The sequence below is a fragment of the Bidens hawaiensis genome, unplaced genomic scaffold, assembly GCF_021521415.1.
Source record: "Bidens hawaiensis isolate Kalapana, Puna unplaced genomic scaffold, B.hawaiensis_p1.1 tig00002977_1, whole genome shotgun sequence".
In the NCBI taxonomy this organism is placed as follows: domain Eukaryota; kingdom Viridiplantae; phylum Streptophyta; class Magnoliopsida; order Asterales; family Asteraceae; genus Bidens; species Bidens hawaiensis.
Genome location: NW_027491160.1, coordinates 1,911,769 through 1,931,203, shown reverse-complemented (window position 1 = coordinate 1,931,203; position 19,435 = coordinate 1,911,769). Strand labels below are relative to the sequence as shown.

Here is a 19,435-nt window from a genome sequence, read left to right as displayed (position 1 = left end):
AACACAATATGTATTTTTTGTTTTTTTTAATTGTTTTTATACAAATATTAAGTACAATTTATAACTTTGGGTGACTACCACACCTCAAGGTTGCGTCCTGTGTTTTGCATTCAAATCATCAAATTCTAAATAAATAAAAACACCTAAAAAATTGTTTTTGTTAATAACTATGTGGCAGATGATACGGATATAATGGCATATGTTATATTTATTCGGTGGAGCGTGTTAATATTTTATTAGAAGCCTCAACATCTAACATTAGATAGTTCTTTTTTTTTATAAAATTTAATAACATGTGTCTCGATAAAGATGTTGAAATGTTTTAAGAGATTTGATGAGGAATATACTGTAAAAGTGAGAAGGACTACAGTGTACAATATCCGTTTTATGTGACGGTTTGACTTGTGTAATTGTGACAGAGGAATGTCACAATGATTGAGGTAATGCACCACATTTAGGGTGATATGAGTCGTACGGTGTCTAAGAGAACTAGAGAAGGATGGTGTACCAATATAAGGACACTTCACAAATATCAATTACCATATGTGATGGTAATTACCATTTATATGATAATTAAAACCATCACAATACGGTCTAGTGATAAAGACACCTGAAAGTTTTCAAAGAGATTCAGATTCAAACATTTTCTTGACAAACATCTAATGGATATCGCCATTAAAAAAAATCTCTCTTATAATTTATTTTTGGTTTTGAAAATATTATTTTTCTTAGTAATCATTATTTACCCTACCATTAACAAACCACCGGGTGGTAGTGGACATATAGGTGGCCCAAGGTTGGTTAACCAAACCAAAATGTGGTTTTGTTGGTTAAGCTAATGCATGATTATGACATTTCGTTGATTGGTAACCTACATGAAGAAAAACGGTAATATAAGATTTGGTTTCTTGGTTATCTGGTTAACCAATTAACCTTGTTTAATGGATTGTTAACTCTATATCCATTCATTCGAGACACTCAAAGACTTCAATTTAAATAGGTGGAGATATTGGGTTCGAGTGGCTCATCAACAATTCAAATGGTCGTTAAGAAAAATAGTCATTCTTTAGATTTATATATCGCCATACACCAGGAATTTTGTTTAATTCGTAATAAATGTAATATATGTGACATTGATATATCATAAGCTGGTTTGCTTAAATAAAAACTTTGGTTTGAAAATTTGGTTGTAACACGTTTTCATAATAAACTAGTTTTTACTTTTTAGAATGCCAATTGGCTTGGATATGATTTGATAACTGATAAGGCATTGATACTGATATGTTGTATTAGAAAAATAGATGGCTTGGAAAACTACTAAACGCGTTTAGGTGATTTCAAAAACTAAACCTCAAACTATGGAGCTTGCTGGAGTGGGTAGCGAACCCGTCGAGTTGGCTAAAACTGGAAACGAACTCATTGAATTTTCTTTTTATCTAGCAATAGATTTTTATAAGCACACGTTCTTAATTATATTTTTCAATTTAATGTACAAATATTTTTGTATTACAAATAAAGTTTGTTCAAGTAATTAATTAATTTTAATGAAACCGAGTTCCCTAATCACTTGAGATAACTCTCTATTTCTACACAGTTGGAAATAATGTAGAAGTGCTTGATCAATACTATTACAAATTAAGGGGGACTCTCCTTTTATGTGTTGCTACATGAAAGTAGGGATGAAAAAATAAACCGAGCCTGATGGGTATAACTGAAACCCGAAGCATCCGGGACAGGTATATTCGAAGCTCGATGGGTATTGGGCCAGATATGGAATTAGTTTTAAAAATGATTCGCGGGTACGGGCTGGGTATGAGATTTTTAATTTGTAATAATAGTTCATATATAAATAAAAATATATATGATAACTAAAATGGTAAAAAAAAATATACTTGAAAATCCTAACAAAAACTAGCGGGTATACCCGATACCCGACGGGTAATAGACCGGATATGAGACTTGAAATTTATAAAAGGATACGGGTGTGAGAATACCAATACTCTGACCAAACCCGACCCATTACCATCCCTACATGAAAACTATCAATCTAATAAAGTTACCCAGAATTTTAAAGTTACAACTTCTCAAACCAACACGTTTTGTCAAATTTTCAAGTTACAAATTCAGTACTTGGTTAATTGGTTGAGAACATGCTTGACAAATGCTAAAATAACAAAAAAAAATTGTAAATGGTAATATGATGAATAGACATGGTTTTTAGAGGTCAAAAAACTGTGCCATGGGAACATGTATTTACGACCCAATAGTATAGGAATGATAGTTAAAGTTTGAGATTTTGAGGTCTTAAGTTTGAAATCTGACTTAATGAGATTTTCCTTTAGTGGTTGGTTTCCCCTATGATAGTGTTCTTGTGTAAGCTAGCCAGAATTTTAACGTCAAATTACTATGAACGGTTGACAATTTATCTCAGAAAAATTCAACCGTATTGAGGTGGTTTGTTGTTAAAAAGAGTAAAAGACCATAGATAAGAGCATTCCCAATGGATTCTTCAAATTATGTGAGGGGGTTCTTCATTTTTTAGAGATCGTTAAAAATGGTTGTGAGAGGAGGAGAGATAAAATGTTAGTGTTCATGATTAAATTTAGAGAAGCGCACTGTTCATCTCTATAATTTTTTAAGACAAAATGCAAAAGACGTTCTTTACGTTTGACCTGATTTTCATTAGACGTCCTTTAATGAAAGAAATAGCAAAAGACATAATTCATGTTTCAAATTTGTTTCACGTTACGTCCTTTGTCACTAACCCAGTTAAATTTTTTTGTTAAATATAGTCATGTGCAACGCACGCGAGGTAAGTTCGTCTTTTTACTCCTTAAAGGACTATTTGTGTAGATTACTTAAAGTTTGGGCCTTGATCAAAATATTAAAGAAAATAAAAATTAATAAATATTTATATATATATATATATTGAAGAGGTAGGTCCCAGCAGAGCCCAGTTAGACCCGCAAGACTCACCTCAAAGAGGGACGTCTGCGCAGTTGAACCCGCAAGACTCACCTTCAACAGGGACGTCTGCGCAAAGGCTAAACTCGCAAGACACCTTGAAGAGAGACGTCTGCGCAGAAACCAACTGGATCCGCAGGACCCACCATGCTCAGAGACGTGACGTCCTTACGCGCAGTACGCAAGCTGTTCCCGCAGGAAAAGTCTCCCAATGGTCGACGTACTCCGCCTGTTCCCGCAGCAACGGATACTAGCCATCAGGGAAGGCTACCTGAAATTCCCATAAACGAAGAATGCGGCATACACCCCTATCTTGCCCTTGGGGGCATCGTACACCGTCTGATGAGGCTTAGGAAACTCAGGCTTGAAAGGCTCGAGCATGAACTTCCTAACAATGTACTGGTACAGGTCGACGGTAAGAGCACACTGGCACTCACCAGCAGTACTCTTATCGTCCTTATCAGAAGTAGACGACGGATTCTCGGCATACACGTCAGACTCCTCGGCGGTAGCCTCAAGATCATGAACGGAAGACATGTTTTGAATGTAAAGAAGAACGATTTCAGGAGAATGCTCGACAGAAAAGTTAGAGTATTCGCAGGAAATCGTTTAGAAGAAGAAGAGAGGTGAAACTGTGAGTTGAGATGCAACCTCTCCTCCCTTTATATACTCATCGCAATGAATGCGATGAATTTAATGCGGAAGAGAGAGGAAAGCACAGGTGCAATGAAACTATGACACGTGGAATATGCAAGCTGGCAACAGCTGTTGACAGGACGCGTGCCGTAAACTTCGCGGCCATGCGCCCGAAAACTCGCGCCCACGCGCCTGAAAAAGCGTCTGGAATGACCATATACTGTCACGTCGCCATAACTTCCTGCACGTCCTGACACTGTCAGAAGAAACCGTCGGACGACGTTTCAACAGTTTGGACTGTTCTTATCCTTTCACCAACTCTTCGAATTTCAAAAAGATTCAAAAAGATTCAAAAGTAAGCGGGACTATACCCCTTACCTTGGCAACCAAGTAACTATAAGACAGGTGCGAGTACAGTGTTAAGGCAAAACCCTTCACATACTTAGCACCTGCAAGGAATTGAAGCCAAGAATACCTCGGCAACCAAGTAACTATAAGACAGGTGCGAGTACAGTGTTAAGGCAAAACCCTTCACATACTTAGCACCTGCAGGGAATTGAAGCCAAAAATACCTCGGCAACCAAGTAACTATAAGATGGGTGCGGGTACAGTGTCAAGGCAAAACCCTTCACATACTTAGCACCCGCAGGGAATTGAAGCCAGGAATACCTTGGAAGTAAAGTAACTATAAGACAAGTGCGGGTACAGTGTCAAGGCGAAACCCTTCACATACCTAGCACTCCGCAGGGAATTGAAACCAATAAGGATCTTCTGGGCCATGCTTGCGGAAACGGGAATAACATCCCCGCATAGCGGGAACGTCGAGAACTAGTTTGTTTGAAGCTCCAAGATGGAATTGGTTGTTTAACATAATTGATCACTATCTTCAAAACTACCAAAAACTCATGGAGAATCTACACAAGTGGAACTCAACGCTCCTGACTTGCGAGGAGGTTACAGACCTACCCGCCTCATACCCAAACATTAAGCAGAAAAGTCGGGAATTTCTGCACGTGACATTAGGACTTCCGCGGGAAGAATCCCCATGGAAAACCTTAAAACTAAACCCTTTTCAAAACCCTTTGCTTAAGTCCAAAAGTTCACCTCACTTATTAACAATTCAAGAGAAGAACATTGGACTGGGGGGACTTGAAGAGGTAGGTCCCAGCAGAGCCCAGTTGGACCCGCAAGACTCACCTCAAAGAGGGACGTCTGCGCAGTTGAACCCGCAAGACTCACCTTCAACAGGGACGTCTGCGCAAAGGCTAAACTCGCAAGACACCTTGAAGAGAGACGTCTGCGCAGAAACCAACTGGATCCGCAGGATCCACCATGCTCAGAGACGTGACGTCCTTACGCGCAGTACGCAAGCTGTTCCCGCAGGAAAAGCCTCCCAATGGTCGACGTACTCCGCCTGTTCCCGCAGCAACGGATACTAGCCATCAGGGAAGGCTACCCGCGCAGCAAAGCTACACGCACAAGGCACTTAACTCTTAAATAATTCAGTAATGTCACCTGAAGAAGGAGTGAGCAAGCCGGGAATACTCCCGCACAAAGCCGGGAATACTCCCGCACAAAGCCGGGTAAACTCCCGCCCAAATGAGCCAGTCCGTACGCTACTGGAGGATCTTTTGTACTGTACCTGACGAGGTATGGAGAAAAGATCAGACCAAAGCTGCGACAGCTCACTGACAACAGTACAACGAGCAGCATGCTCTATTACTTAATGTCACTATCAGCCGCTGCCTACTCACCAACCTGTCGTAGCACGTACTAGCCTGCAGTTGGTGGAAAAGGAATAGTACACAGCCGGCCTGGTCACTATCAGCCGCTGCCTACCCACCAACCACCAGCATGGCATGTGCGTAGCCCACAGTTGGCAGAACAGGAATACTATTCAGCCGGCTGTACCTTCTTGGAAACCTACATTCGGCTATAAATACTCCAACACCTTGGAATGGTATGGACACATTATCTTATCATCACATTATCTTGTCATCTCATTATCTTATCTTCTCTAGCAATCTCTTAATATACACTTATATTCAAGAGCAATCTAGTCTGATTCTCACGCCGGATGGTGGTCACAAGGAGGTACCCTCCCCTTCTCAGTGACGAGCTCACGGTATCTGTTTTGCAGGTCATCAGAAGAACCATCTTTGCCGGACCTAACCCTCGTGGGAAACATCTATTTAACCCCCAGATTATCCGTAATCTGCCCGGGGTCGATTAGTGTTTCTTCATATATATATATATATTTCTCTCGGGTGGTTAAAATGAAAACCCACTTGAGTTGTGAAAACCCGCGAAAACCTATGTAACATCGGTTTTTTTTGTTTTTTTTTTTGTTACATGTAATATATGTTGTAACATTTAATACAAAACATCGAAACATCGAAAAAAAATGTTTTGTTATTTTTTAACATTTTTTTACTAATTTTTATATATTTATTCAGGAGAGAGAAAAAGTTATATTTATATTTACATTTTTTATTCACTTTAATTGTGGACCACAAGATTTAAACATTAATTAAAAACATGTGGTTGAGAATGGGTTTCTAGAGTTTTCACAACTCAAGTGGGTTTTCATTTTATACTTAGCCTATATATCTCTCTCATATATTCTCTCTCTCTCTCTCTCCCTCTCTCTCACACTTTGCAACTACCACAGCGGTTGTAGTCGTTGTGCCACCACCACGACCACCGGTTGCCACTACGAGCGGCAGCCACCACCACCTTCGGTCGCCACTACCATCGCCGCTGACACCCCTAAGATCCCTTAATTTTTTTGTGCAAATCTTTTTCTTCTAAAGCCAAGATTAGGGAGCATTTTTCTTATCTTTGATTGTGAACTGCAAATCTGGAAAACGAACCTTCAAATTGAATCCACTAGGACCTGTAAATTGGTTGGAGTATCGATAGTTAAATAAGTTTTGCCACCGAAGACCCAGAAATCAGTGGATAATTAATCCATCGGAACCTGGAAATTAATCCATCGGGACTTGCAAATTTTTGGAGTATGCCGGATAAAAGAATTTGTCGTCGGAACCATTCGGTCGGAGATACCCTTGTCGGTTGGCAAACAAGCTTCTCGCTGGAAACCCTTAGGCCAAATCTTTTAGTTTACCGATCTGGTCTAAGTTGCCGGTGAGATGGCGGCGTCGGTGGTTCAAATCCCCTTAAATTAGCACAAAATTAGGGTTTACAAATCAAATTAGGGTCAGAGAGAGAGAGAGGGGTAGTGTATGTATTGGTTTGAGTTGTGTGTATATACACGATTGTCGGAAACGATGGTTGGTGATAATGGTGGTGGTTGTGGATGGAGAGAATGAAGATGGAGGGTGGGGATGGTGGGTAGAGAGAGAGAGAGAGAGAGAGTTTTGTCACTTTGTGTATTTTATTTGTTAGTTTTAATTATATAAATTATGTATAAATGTACAAAAATACCCTCGTGTGCAAGGCACATGATCAGATTTAATAAAAAAATTTAACTAGATTAGTGACAAAGGACGTAACATGAAACAAATTTGAAACATGAATTATGCATTTTGCTATTTCTTTCATTAAAGGACGTCTAATGAAAATCAGGTTAAACGTAAATGACGTATTTTGCCATTTTGTCATTTTTAATGTTTTTGAAAGTGGTTGTGAGTGAATGAGAGATAATAGGTAATGATAAAAGTATAAAAAAGTATTATTTAATTGAAAATGAGAGAGAAAAGATAGTGTTTTTAGTGTAATTATAAAGATGGAGATGGAGAATTGAATGAGAATGCTCTAAGAGCATTCCCAGTGGGTTCTTCAAATTATATGAGGGAGTTCTCCATATTTTATAAATAGTTAAAAATGGTTGTGATAGGAAGAGAAAGAAAATATTGCTGTTCATGGTTAAATTTGGAGAAATACAGTGTTCACCTCTATAATTTTATAATGTTTTTTAAAGTGGTTGTGAGTAAAGAAGAGAGAAAAAATAATGATAAAAGTATAAAAATATATTATTTAATTAAAAATGAGAAAGAAAATATAGTATTTTTAGTATAATTATAAAGATGAATATGAAGAACGGACCGGGAACCAAAAGATTTTAACATGTGATGTTTGGATTATTATTATTATCATAAACAATAAAGGCTGAAGTGATTGATGGTGAAATTAATCCACTTGGTGAAGACCTGATTTGAGTAGACAAGACACAAAGCACAAGTGCACCACCAAACCCACAAGCTAGTAAGCTAAACTTTAAATTGCCTACACCTAAATTCACCTAAGACTAAACCCTATGGGGGCGCGAAAGGGGGGAAAGGGCGCGGTAGGCTTCAAACACCATAGAGGGGCGCGGTGAGGTGGGGCGCGAAGGGGGAAGGGTGGAGGGGACGATGGCGCGGTGGGGGGCCCAACACCAACGGCTATAAATTAGACCGTTTAAAAAAAGATTAAATAATATAAAATACTATATATATATATATATACACATGCCATTCACCTAATCTCTACAAACATCTCATTCTTCTATTTAAACTTTATAAAACTCTCCCAAAATATGTCTTCCGACTCATCTTTCACACCCGACTTCCAGCTCGATATCGACGATATTTCCAATTTGGATTCAGAGGATGAAACGATATTTAGTGTCGTTCTAGAGGCTGCCCGACTCGTAGTCCAGCATTGCGAAAGCTCACAACCACTAAAAAAACGGCCTCGTCTTCAACGGGATTGCGTAGGTGCACATGACCGGTTGATGAAAGATTATTTTTCGCCGGACGCGACTTTTGATTTGGAACGATTTCGGCGCCGTTTTCGAATGAGTCGCCAACTATTTTTACAAATAGTTGGTGATTTAGAAAGCGTTTATGCATTTTTCCAACAACGGGCGGACGCGAGAGGTAAACCGGGATATTCAACAATGCAAAAATACACGGCGGCAATTCGTCAACTAGCGTACGGGACTGCGAGCAACACCATGGAAGAGTACTTACAGATTTCGGAGACAGTGGCTCGTGAAGCGCTTCACACATTCTGCGAATGTGAGTATTAATATTCTAATTATTTCTTTCAAAACCGTAACATTTTAAGCATGAATTTCATAAAATTTGTTAAATTTAGGTATTCCACAACTATATCATAAAACATATTTGAGGAAGCCGACTCACAGCGACGTACAAAAAATATATGAGGTGCATCATCAAAGACACGGTTTTCCCGGGATGCTTGGTAGCCTCGATTGCATGAATTGGGAATGAGAAGCCTGTCCTGTTACTTGGCAAGGTCAATACCATCGGGGTGATCATGATGGCCCAACAGTTATTCTTGAGGCGGCTGCATCATTTGATCTTTGGATATGGCATGCGTTTATTGGGACGCCCGATGCAAACAATGATGTAGCTGTGATTAATGCGTCCCCTATTTTTGACCGCCTCACAAACGGAGTCTCACCCGACATCTCATTTTCCACGAACGATATCAACTACGAATACGGATATTATTTAGTCGATGGTATTTTATCCGGAGCGGGCCACGTTGGTTCTTAGTTTTACGTGTCCGACTGATGAAAAACTTCTGCATTTCAAGAAAAAACACAAGTCGGCAAGAAAAGACATCGAAAGGGCATTCGGTGTATTAAAGAAACGTTGGTCTATCATTAGACAACCGGCACGTTTTATACAAATGGATAAGTTAAGAAACATAATGTACACTTGCATTATCTTGCATAATATGATATTGGAGGACTCGGGTAGAGCAGTTTGCCAAGGCGACTACAACGATGAGCTAGAGCCGATCTATACACTAAACGAAGATGAGAAACTTGCTAATTTATTAAAAACACGAAAAGGGAAACGAATTTCAGCCTTCGATCGGATTTGGTTGAACATCTTTGGAGTAAAAAGCAAGATGACGGCGAGGACGACGACGACTAAAAATAGCTTTTTTATATGTTTTTTTTTATTTAATTTATTTTGTATTTTTAGTATTATCGTATTTTTTTATTTTTTTATTATATATTATTGTATTGGTTTTTTTGTTTAAAAAAAACAGAGAAAAGGTTGTGCTTCGAAGCCCCCTCACCATAGAGGGGCATTATGCACTGGGGCTCGTGCCCCCAGTGCCCACGTGGCGCTGACGTGGCGCTATGGAGGGGCTTCGAAGCCCCCAACCATATCACGCAGCCTAATCACAACGTTCTTAGAGCCAGTAGGCTAAACTCTAAATGACACAACGTTTTTAGGGTAAGTGATATGATATTAGGGCTTTAGGCTTTTATTTTCTAAACGGGAATTCTAGGGACGCTTCTCTTTTTGCTAAAATACCCTCCAATTTGAAGGTTCATTAGTTTCATTTTATTTACTTTTATTTACTTTTTTATCATTCTTTATGGTTTATCTGATTTCATAAACTTGAAACAAAAAATAAAATTTTGAATGAATTTAAAATATGTCTATTTTAGATTGATTACTCCAAATTGACACATTTTTTGTACAAAATATTGCACAAATTAAATTATTTTATTGATAGGGCTGAAAATTGGAGATATCGATATATATATAATTCATTCCATAATAAGGGGCATATTGGGTCATATTTAGGGACCCAATACGCCTCGTATAGCCCTATATGAGGCATATTATGGGGTGTTTAAGTGTCCCTAGCATGACCCTTTCTAAATCCTTTCATTTTCAAAACAAAATTAATAATTATATATTTGTATTTTGGGATGTAGACTAATGTGTGTGATTTGAGCAACATTTAAACTGAATTACGTATGAGGAATTGCATTATTTATGTATTTGCAAAAAATGATGACAGTTTCTTGATTTATTTGAAGTGAAAGCAAGATAACTTTTCTTATAACAATGTCTCGTTTTAAAACATTGTTTTAAACCACCAAAGTGAGGGCACACCTAATTTCACCTAATTATTAATTAAGGAGATGTGTAACGATGAGCTGAGGATGAAAGGGACTTGGCTACGTAGGAACCATACCCATGGAGCACGCGCCCCTGCTTCATGAGCGGGGCATAGGTGGGATTATTCGTGAGCTAGGATGTTTGGTCATCATAACATGTCAAGCAAAACGCTTGTAATCTTGTTTGCCTGTTTGCTAGGGGGTTGCGGCGCAGTTTGTTACCCATCGCCTGCCACTTCATTGTAATCGTTTTGATTTTAATGAGAAATAGCATATCGGTATGCTGTAATCTTGTATTTCCCACTTAGGATGCCTGTTAAAGACTAAGGTGTAGCTATATGATGGAAACAATGCGTATCATAGTTTTCATTCTTAAGTAATCCACTAATCTACTATCTTTAAGACAATGCATTAGTAAAAACGTGTGTTACGAAATTTAAAGAGGGCAAGAAGAATCAACAACAAACTGGATACATTTAAAACCATTTTCCTCTAGGTGCCAAGAAAAATTACGGACATGAAATACTATCAATCATGCTTTGGGCTTTCGATAATCTGATAACATTGAATGATACCACTTGCATAATTAATCTCGTGATTGCATAGAGCTCTCAATCACCGTTACCGATAAAAAAAAAACCATTGATTCATGTTGACCTTTTCTCTATTATTATGTGCCTTAAGAAATTTCAGATTTGTCTAAACTTCACGCCTTGAAATACTGAATAGTGTATAGACCATACAATTTACTTTAGATGATCATACATAATATTTAGTTCATGCTTGCTCTGGTCATCAGCATGCTTTAATATCGACCAAAAGATACAACCCAAAAAAAAATACATGATTTAATCTGGAAATATAGCAATCAAATCAATATTTAATAAATTAAAACTCATCAAATAAATAAATTTATCTTGCATTAAATATATATCTTCCCACTAAATAGAGTATGTTACATGTTGCATCAAGTACACCACAAAGAATTTAAATATCACTAAAAAAATATCAACCACGAAATTCCAATCTTGTCCGTACAAATCGACAATACAATCTAAAATATCTCTTCATAGATGATAATATGCTATTCGGATCATATCCGGATCCAGAAGCAATGCCTTTCAAGACGATTGGAGCCCGAAACAACGTCTGTCACAACCCAAATATTATAAAAACGCAGCTAACATAACAACTGCCATGACTGCCGCATGAATGTAGGTGTACCGTGGAGGAGCTCCGCTGTTTACCATCGCATCTGCACCTTCGAACACCATGCCGTCGTTAAACTCCGGTGTTGCCGTTGTCGGAGTTTGTTGACCTTCCGTTGATTTCTTGCTGTACACATGCACAAAGATACATTTTTTATCGAGTTAATTGCCCGTTTGCCCCCTGTGGTTTGTCAAACTAGCACGTTTGCCCCCAGTGGTTCCGAAATAGCACCATTGCCCCCTGAGGTTGTTTTTTTAGTACCCGGGTGCCCCCAAACATGAACGTCCGTTAGTTTTCACCGTTTGGTGTCAGAAAGTTTAGGGTATTTTCGTCTTTTCACCGTTTATTATTATTATTATTATTATTATTATTATTATTATCCCTGCAACACTCTCCAGTGAACCAAACCCCCAAATGGTAACCTGCTGCATCATCAATTCAAACCACCAGCCATGGAACTCAATTCACCAAACCCTAATCCACATCCCAAATTGCAAAACCCAATTCGATATCAACCAAATCCACACTCGATTACTCACTACTGGCTTCATCAAAAGCCCTTCTTTAACCACCAAATTGATCCTCAATTTCGCCAATTCTCCACACAACCCGTTAATCCAATTCGCCCGATACGTATTCTTCGCCCATTTCGTTCCAAGAAAGCTATATACACAGGACCCATTTGTGTGGAATGCAGTAATCAAGAGCTTTTCACATGGGAATGACCCGAAACAAGCTGTGGTTGTTTTGGGTTTGATGCTCGAAAACCGTTGTTGTGTCGATAAGTTTACGGTTTCCTTGGTGTTGAAGGCGTGTTCGTGGTTGGGGTTGGTTAAAGAAGGGATGCAGGTTCATGGGTTGTTCAAAAAGACTGGAATTGGGAGTGATTTGTATTTACAGAATTGCTTGATTTGTTTATATGTGAAATGCGGGTGCGTTGAGCTTGCGCGCCAAGTGTTTGATAAAATGCCTGAGCGGGATTCGGTTAGTTTTAAACTCCTTACACACCTCCGCCAACTTCTCCCTCGCCTCCGCCATCATCTCCACCTCCACCGCACTCGGCTTCCTTCCGCCTCTCATCTTCCCAAGCGTCGCCAACACCAACACTATCTCCGCCACTCTCTTCACCTCACTCGTCATTTTCACATCCTCATTACCAGTTTTCACCTTCTTATTACTCAAATTTGGGTTTTGCAATTTGGGATGTGGATTAGGGTTTGGTTCACTGGAGAGTGTTGCAGGGATAATAATAATAATAATAATAATAATAATAAACGGTGAAAAGACGAAAATACCCTAAACTTTCTGACACCAAACGGTGAAAACTAACGGACGTTCATGTTTGGGGGCACCCGGGTACTAAAAAAACAACCTCAGGGGGCAATGGTGCTATTTCGGAACCACTGGGGGCAAACGTGCTAGTTTGACAAACCACAGGGGGCAAACGGGCAATTAACTCTTTTTTATCAGTTAATAAACGTGCCAGCTTGAAAAGAAAAGAAAGTTACCGTTGGATAAAAGGTAAAATAAATAAGCTGTCACCGGTGTAAATATCTAGACATGAAATGACGAGTTTACCCTTTGAGTAATCATGACTGTTGCAAAATATCTAGTGTGACTGTTTAGGGTGAAAGAGATTAATGTTGGTAATGGTGTAATTATTAACTTTCCTAGTTTCCTTCTGTTTTTTTCTTTTTTTTTTTTAAATTCTAGTGACACCCCCTTTATGCTAAAACACTTCTTAATATAAAGCTATAAAGCTATCTGCTATAAGGCTCCAGCGGTGTTTGAAGCCCACCATGCCCCTTTTCCCCCCTTCCGCGCCCCATAGCGTTTAGTCTAAGGGGCATATCGGGTTATACTGGGGGACCCAATATGTTCCATATAGCCCTATATAGGAGCATATTTGGGGGGTGTTTGGGTATTCATAGCAGGGCCCTTTTTACCCAGCTACAAGTTAAGTACCACATATGTATCAACTTCTTTACGATCTATACATTAACCATCTTATTAATTCATTAAAATGAGAACAACATCATTCTAAAAAATAACAATAATAATAATAGCAAAATTAATATTTTAATAAAAGTTTTTGTCGTCAAATTAAAACCAAAACAACTGGTTATTTTATAATCAAATATTGAATAATTAAGTTTTGTTTATCTAAAATTACAAATTTTATCAAATTCTTTACAATCTATACATTAACCATCTTATCACTTCATTAAAATGAGAATAACATCATTCTAAAAAATAACAATAATAATAATAATAGCAAAGTTAATATTTTAATAAAAGTTTTTATCATCAAATTAAAACCAAAACAACTGGTTATTTTACAATCAAATATTGAATAATTAAGTTTTGTTTATCTAAAATTGCAAATTTGAACCGTTTTTTACCATGGTAAATGAAATCTAAGAAATTTAAACCAATCAATCAAACTAGCTACAGCCAAGTGTAGGGTCCGATAACTCAAATCATCATAATTTGTTGGGTTTTTATGTATAGAGTTTTTTTTTTTTAATAAAAACATGAGTCGTACCCCAAGTTGTAACCAGCAACGAAGAGATCTTGTAATGAACTAATGAACACTAGACCATTATAATTGGTTTAACACATAAACTCAAACGGATGGATAACCATAACCGGTTCACAAGCAAGGGTACGAATGTCATTTTCGTTCTAATTAATTACAACCAGATCAACACGTGAACTCAAACCGGTTTCAACTGTTATCAACCGGTTCACAAGCTAGCAAGGGTATGTATGTCATTTTTATTTCAACTAATGACACTTGATCCAACAAGTTTAACATCAAAATGTTTAACAAAACAACAATCTTTTCACATGTCACCGACAATAGGATTTTACGTTATTTTATTTGGCATTGGTTATTCACACACCCCTTTAACAGGGGTTTCATACAATCATATAGCCCCTATACGACAGTATGTAGGGTGTGTGAATAAACAACGTGCGTACGAATAACATATCCCTTCTATTTTTACCTATTACTCGCCGGCGGACAAAATGTGACCACATAATCAGCACCGTCACACGTAAACGTACTAGACTTATCATCATACGCATAACTATACGCGCGTGGGCACGCAATCTTAAACATCTGCGAGTACGACGACGGCTTACACGTATCCGGTGTACCATACGCGCCGCTACAACAATACTCCTCATTCCCAAACGCCTCACACGCGCTCTTACACGCCACCCCTTCACCCTCACTACCCACCACCTTCAACGCCGCCGGACACCCACCGTTCAAATCCACCATACACCCCGTGTACGTACAATTCCGGCCAGTCCCACCCGTCGGAGCCACCAGCAACGGGAGGTTGTACCCGTCAACCAAACTCACGTCAAAGAAGTCCATACCGCCGTCGCCGTCGAGGGTGAACTCCGCTAAGGTGGCCGGAGGTGTGGCGCCGGCGCCGGCGCATTCTAGTTTGCCGGATCCGCAGTCGCCGGTGGCGCAGGTGAATTTGCCGGCTGAGTCCTCGGAACAGTGTGTTCGGCCCCATAACCGGCCGCCCCAAGATGCCGGCGCGTCGATTACTTTTGATTCGCCTTTTAATAAAACAAAACCTGTTATGTTAAAACTCTGATATCAAATAAAATTATTTTTTTAGGATGAAGAAATTTTTTGAATTAATAATAAAAAAAACAATCAAACGATTACAATAAAAGATTATTTATAAATAAATAACATTATTTATAAAAGATTTGATTTTGCAATTTAAAAACGTAACTGCTTGTCTGATGTAAAAGAATATATATTTAATTGATGATTAATAAAAAAAATAAAATAATAATAATAATAATAATAACCTGTCTGTTGAAGAGGTGCAATTCCGGCGTTGGATAATATGCCGGGCCAGATGGTTTGGTCACATTTGTTTATGAATGTAAATGTGGCAGATGAAGTTACGCCTGAAATTAATCAAATATCTAAATGCTATAATTATGTTAAGAAATAAAAGTGAAATAGATGAATGAATGAAATTGTTGGTACCTTGTAAGAAGGATTGTGAGATTGCTAGTGTTAGGAGGAAACTTGATAGCAGTAATTTAGACATTTTTTGTGAGAATGGAGATTTTGTTAATGGGAAGGTGGTCGGAGGGTATATATAGAGGTTGTTAGAGGCGGCGTACGGGAATGTGATGAAGATTTTTTTTGGAGACCGGAAAGTAGCCGTTTTCTTATTCTGTTATATTTTTATAAGTAATAAATTAAAATAGTTTCATAAATGTATCTTTGATGACATTATGACGCCCTATCGTTTTTTCCTAATTTGTGTGACAAACTCTACGTCCAAAAATTTTTAAGAAAACTATATCAAAAGAGAATTAAACTTTTTTTTAATAGCTAAAATGTATTTCCAACTATTTTACTTCATATCTTAGGGGAGGTACTGTAAGAGCATTCTCAGCTCATTCTTTACCTTATATCCATATATATCATAACTAGATTTTACTCTCCGTATTACGAGTGTTGTTTTATATTATTCGTTTTTAATATTTATATATGTATAATATGGATTTTAATTTTATTTATTGTAAGTAAGTTAATTATTAATATACTTGATTTTTGATAATAAAATGGTTTCACAAATAAATGATATGTTATAATCCGGTTTAAAAGCTATCTGGGTTTGGTGATACCAATTACCCGTTTATTCTCTTTATTATAAAATTGTTTCTTAATTATAAATAATATCTTTTTTTAAAATAAAATAGGATATTAATTTTTAGTATATCCCTATTTTATAGGATTTTCATATCAAATATTTTATGAGATTAATTTTTAATATAATGAGATGTTATAACCCGTTTAAAAGCTATCTGGGTTTGGTGAGACCTTTACCCGTGAATTCGAGTCAAATGCGTGAGAAACCTTCATTTACAAATAAAGCAATCTGATGACTTAAGAGAATTATTGTTTTACATTTTTTTTAATATTTATTTTTTGGATTTTAATTTTCTTTATTGTAAGAAAGTTAATAATATACTTAGGGTTTGATGATGAAAGAGTTTCATAAATAAATGATATGTTATGACCCGTTTAAAAGCTATCTGGATTTGGTGACCCATGATCCACTTATGTTTTTTACTATAAAATTGTTTATTAATTATAAATTATATCTTTTTCTTTTTAAGTTGGATATTAAATTTTAGTATATTCCTATTTTGTAGGATTTTCATATCAAATAATTGGTAAGTTTAATTTTTAATTTAATGAGATGTTATAGCCCGTTTAAGAGCTATCTAGTTTTGGTAAGACCAATACCCATGATCTTGGGTTAAATCAATGAGAGGTCTCCATTTAAAAATCAAGAAATCTAGTGGCTTCCATAAAAAAGGGGGAGCGACCACATCACGACACATAGGATTTTTGGGTTTTTGTTTATATATATCTACCTATTCTAATAAAGTAAAATAAATGTGGACACTTGTCATGTTTTGGTTAACTCTCACAATTTTTTTCACTCCAAAACTAATATATCCTAATATATGTAACTAGTTTTAGACCCCGTGTGTGACACAGAATGATCCAAATAATAAAACTACAAATAAAGTTAATCAATAAGTACATAATGTATGTGAAAAAATATATATATTACATGTGTATTTCTTAATTTTATTACTAAAATTTTAAAACTAAATACCAACTATGTCATTGAAATCAAAATTAATGGAACCTACCAAATAAATTTTAAAAATACCATAATATTCGTAAATAATGTGCTAAATAGGATCACAACCTATAAGAAAGTAAGATTTTTTTTTTCATAGAAAACATTAAAATACTTGTACACTTAAATACATATATTGGATTATTTTCGATTTGTTTCCTTTTAGTTAAAAATGTAGCTTAGCTTATTTTGTTCATTAAGAATGAAACATAACCCAACTTCACAATATAAAAACGACAATAAAACCATTCAATTAAGATAAAAACACATTCAAGATGAGAATTAAGTATGAATCAATTCAATGATATATAAAAAACCCCTAATAATCATATGAATCAAATAATAAGCAAACTTGTCAAAACATATTCAAAATCCAAGCAATGAAAATAAAATCAAATAAATATTGTTAAATTCCAAGGAACACTATGAGAACCCAAAATGAAACTATTTAAATCAAATATTGTTTAATATAATATTTTCATTTTTTTACTATTGTAATATGATTATTGTATGTTATTAACAAACTAAACTTTTTGTTTATTAAAACAAATTATATCAATTAAATAAATTTGATTTTATATAAAATAAAAATGACTTAAATTTGGAGATGATATAAAAACTTAGGTTGACTTCTATAACTGAAATTTGAACTTAAATATAAGATTTATCTAGATATAACCTAATAACCTATTATGATTAACTTATATATAGAAAATATATATTAATTATAATTAAATATCTATAAGATATAAAAGTAAATGAGTTTTGGTGGGAAAAAAATTGTTTGATGAAGCATGGTGATGATATGCGGCACAATTATTTTCTTTTATTAGAATAGGTAGATAAATCAATAATTATTCACTTTTCTTTTATACTATATTTATATAATATCTATATATATATATATATATATATATATTTATAAATATAAATATTAACATATTATTTTACTATATATTTCAAAATACTTAGTGAATTCCAAAAATCAACAACAAATCATGTTTCTCAAATGAAAATTGATTCGGGTTTTTTGTGGAAGTTAAATTTGATTTTATGGGTCAAAAGTTGGTAAATAGATTGTTTGGTACAAGTTAACCACAATTAAATCAAAATTTGTTAATGGTCAAAAATGGAAATTTTGAGTATTTTTAAAAGTTTGAGAATGCAAAATAGATTTATCGTCAAATTTGTTATGGGTTCAAAGTGTTGACTTAAATGTCAAAAGTATGAAAGTTAGAATTTTAAACATGATTCGGGTTTCAAGTTTATTTTTAAGGGCATTTTTTGAAAAAATTAAAAGGTTCGGGATTTGACAAATTGACTGTTTTTCCCCCAACTATTAAAATTTAAGAAAATATTGCGAACACTTTCGACATGCCACCCCCATGCCTATCAATACTTCTAACTTTTATCAAATTTGAAATATTTATGTTAACATTAAGTTTTCCTTCAATGGTGATTAGAACGTTGTATGAGAAGCATATAATGCAAAACTATGCTAAAATGAAACAAAATATTCACAAAATTGAATGGGTTAACATGTTATTTTTTATGTTGTCATTATGACAAAGTCGAGAAGCCATCTGAAACTTATCAAAGTCTTTTTTATGGTGTAGCTCAGAAAAACATAGTTCTTGAAGAACATCCATTGCTACAATTTAATATCATACTTTCCTTTGATGGGTAGTAAATTGATAAATATATCAATAAAGGTAACGCCTCTTTTATATTTAGGTTGAGTGGTTAGAACTACTATCGTATTAGAAGTCTTATTTTCGAAATTGGTTCATAACCAAAATTCTTTCAATTATAAATATATGACACCGATAATGAATTTTTCAATAGAAAGAAGCATTCTCGGGTACGATTTTGCACGAACATTTTTTTTATTAAGTTCATTTAAAAAAAATCATTTTGTGATATAAATAAAATCAATTTGTGTACACATTGTATAGATACAAGCATAGACGTAATAATTTTTTTTCATGTATGCTATGTAATTATTTGTTTTACT

General features: G+C 35.8%; 2 protein-coding genes across 2 annotated transcripts; one reads left to right on the top strand and one right to left on the bottom strand.

Moving 5' to 3' along the window:
• The first annotated feature begins 8,140 nt into the window (after window positions 1-8,140).
• On the top strand, window positions 8,141-9,128 carry LOC143621903 (uncharacterized). Its single transcript, XM_077093186.1, has 2 exons — window positions 8,141-8,624; window positions 8,845-9,128. The coding sequence occupies exons 1-2, from the start codon at window positions 8,141-8,143 to the stop codon at window positions 9,126-9,128; spliced, it is 768 nt and encodes a 255-aa protein (XP_076949301.1).
• Window positions 9,129-11,667: 2,539 nt separating this feature from the next.
• LOC143621933 (thaumatin-like protein 1b) lies at window positions 11,668-15,940 on the bottom strand. Its single transcript, XM_077093206.1, has 4 exons — window positions 15,741-15,940; window positions 15,557-15,658; window positions 14,722-15,313; window positions 11,668-11,836 (listed from the first exon to the last, which is right to left on the bottom strand). Exons 1-4 carry the CDS (start codon window positions 15,802-15,804, stop codon window positions 11,668-11,670), a joined length of 927 nt encoding a protein of 308 aa, XP_076949321.1. The 5' UTR covers window positions 15,805-15,940.
• Between the last annotated feature and the right edge of the window lie 3,495 nt (window positions 15,941-19,435).

Excerpts from the sequence above, each read along its gene's own strand:
- LOC143621903 (XM_077093186.1), top strand. The coding sequence starts at position 8,141 with ATGTCTTCCGACTCATCTTTCACACCCGACTTCCAGCTCGATATCGAC. Across the intron at positions 8,625-8,844 it reads GCTTCACACATTCTGCGAAT|CCTGTCCTGTTACTTGGCAA; the intron begins GTGAGTATTAAT and ends GGGAATGAGAAG.
- LOC143621933 (XM_077093206.1), bottom strand. The coding sequence starts at position 15,804 with ATGTCTAAATTACTGCTATCAAGTTTCCTCCTAACACTAGCAATCTCA. Across the intron at positions 15,314-15,556 it reads TGCACCTCTTCAACAGACAG|GTTTTGTTTTATTAAAAGGC; the intron begins GTTATTATTATT and ends TTAACATAACAG. Across the intron at positions 11,837-14,721 it reads TGTCCGCCGGCGAGTAATAG|CAAGAAATCAACGGAAGGTC; the intron begins GTAAAAATAGAA and ends GCATGTGTACAG.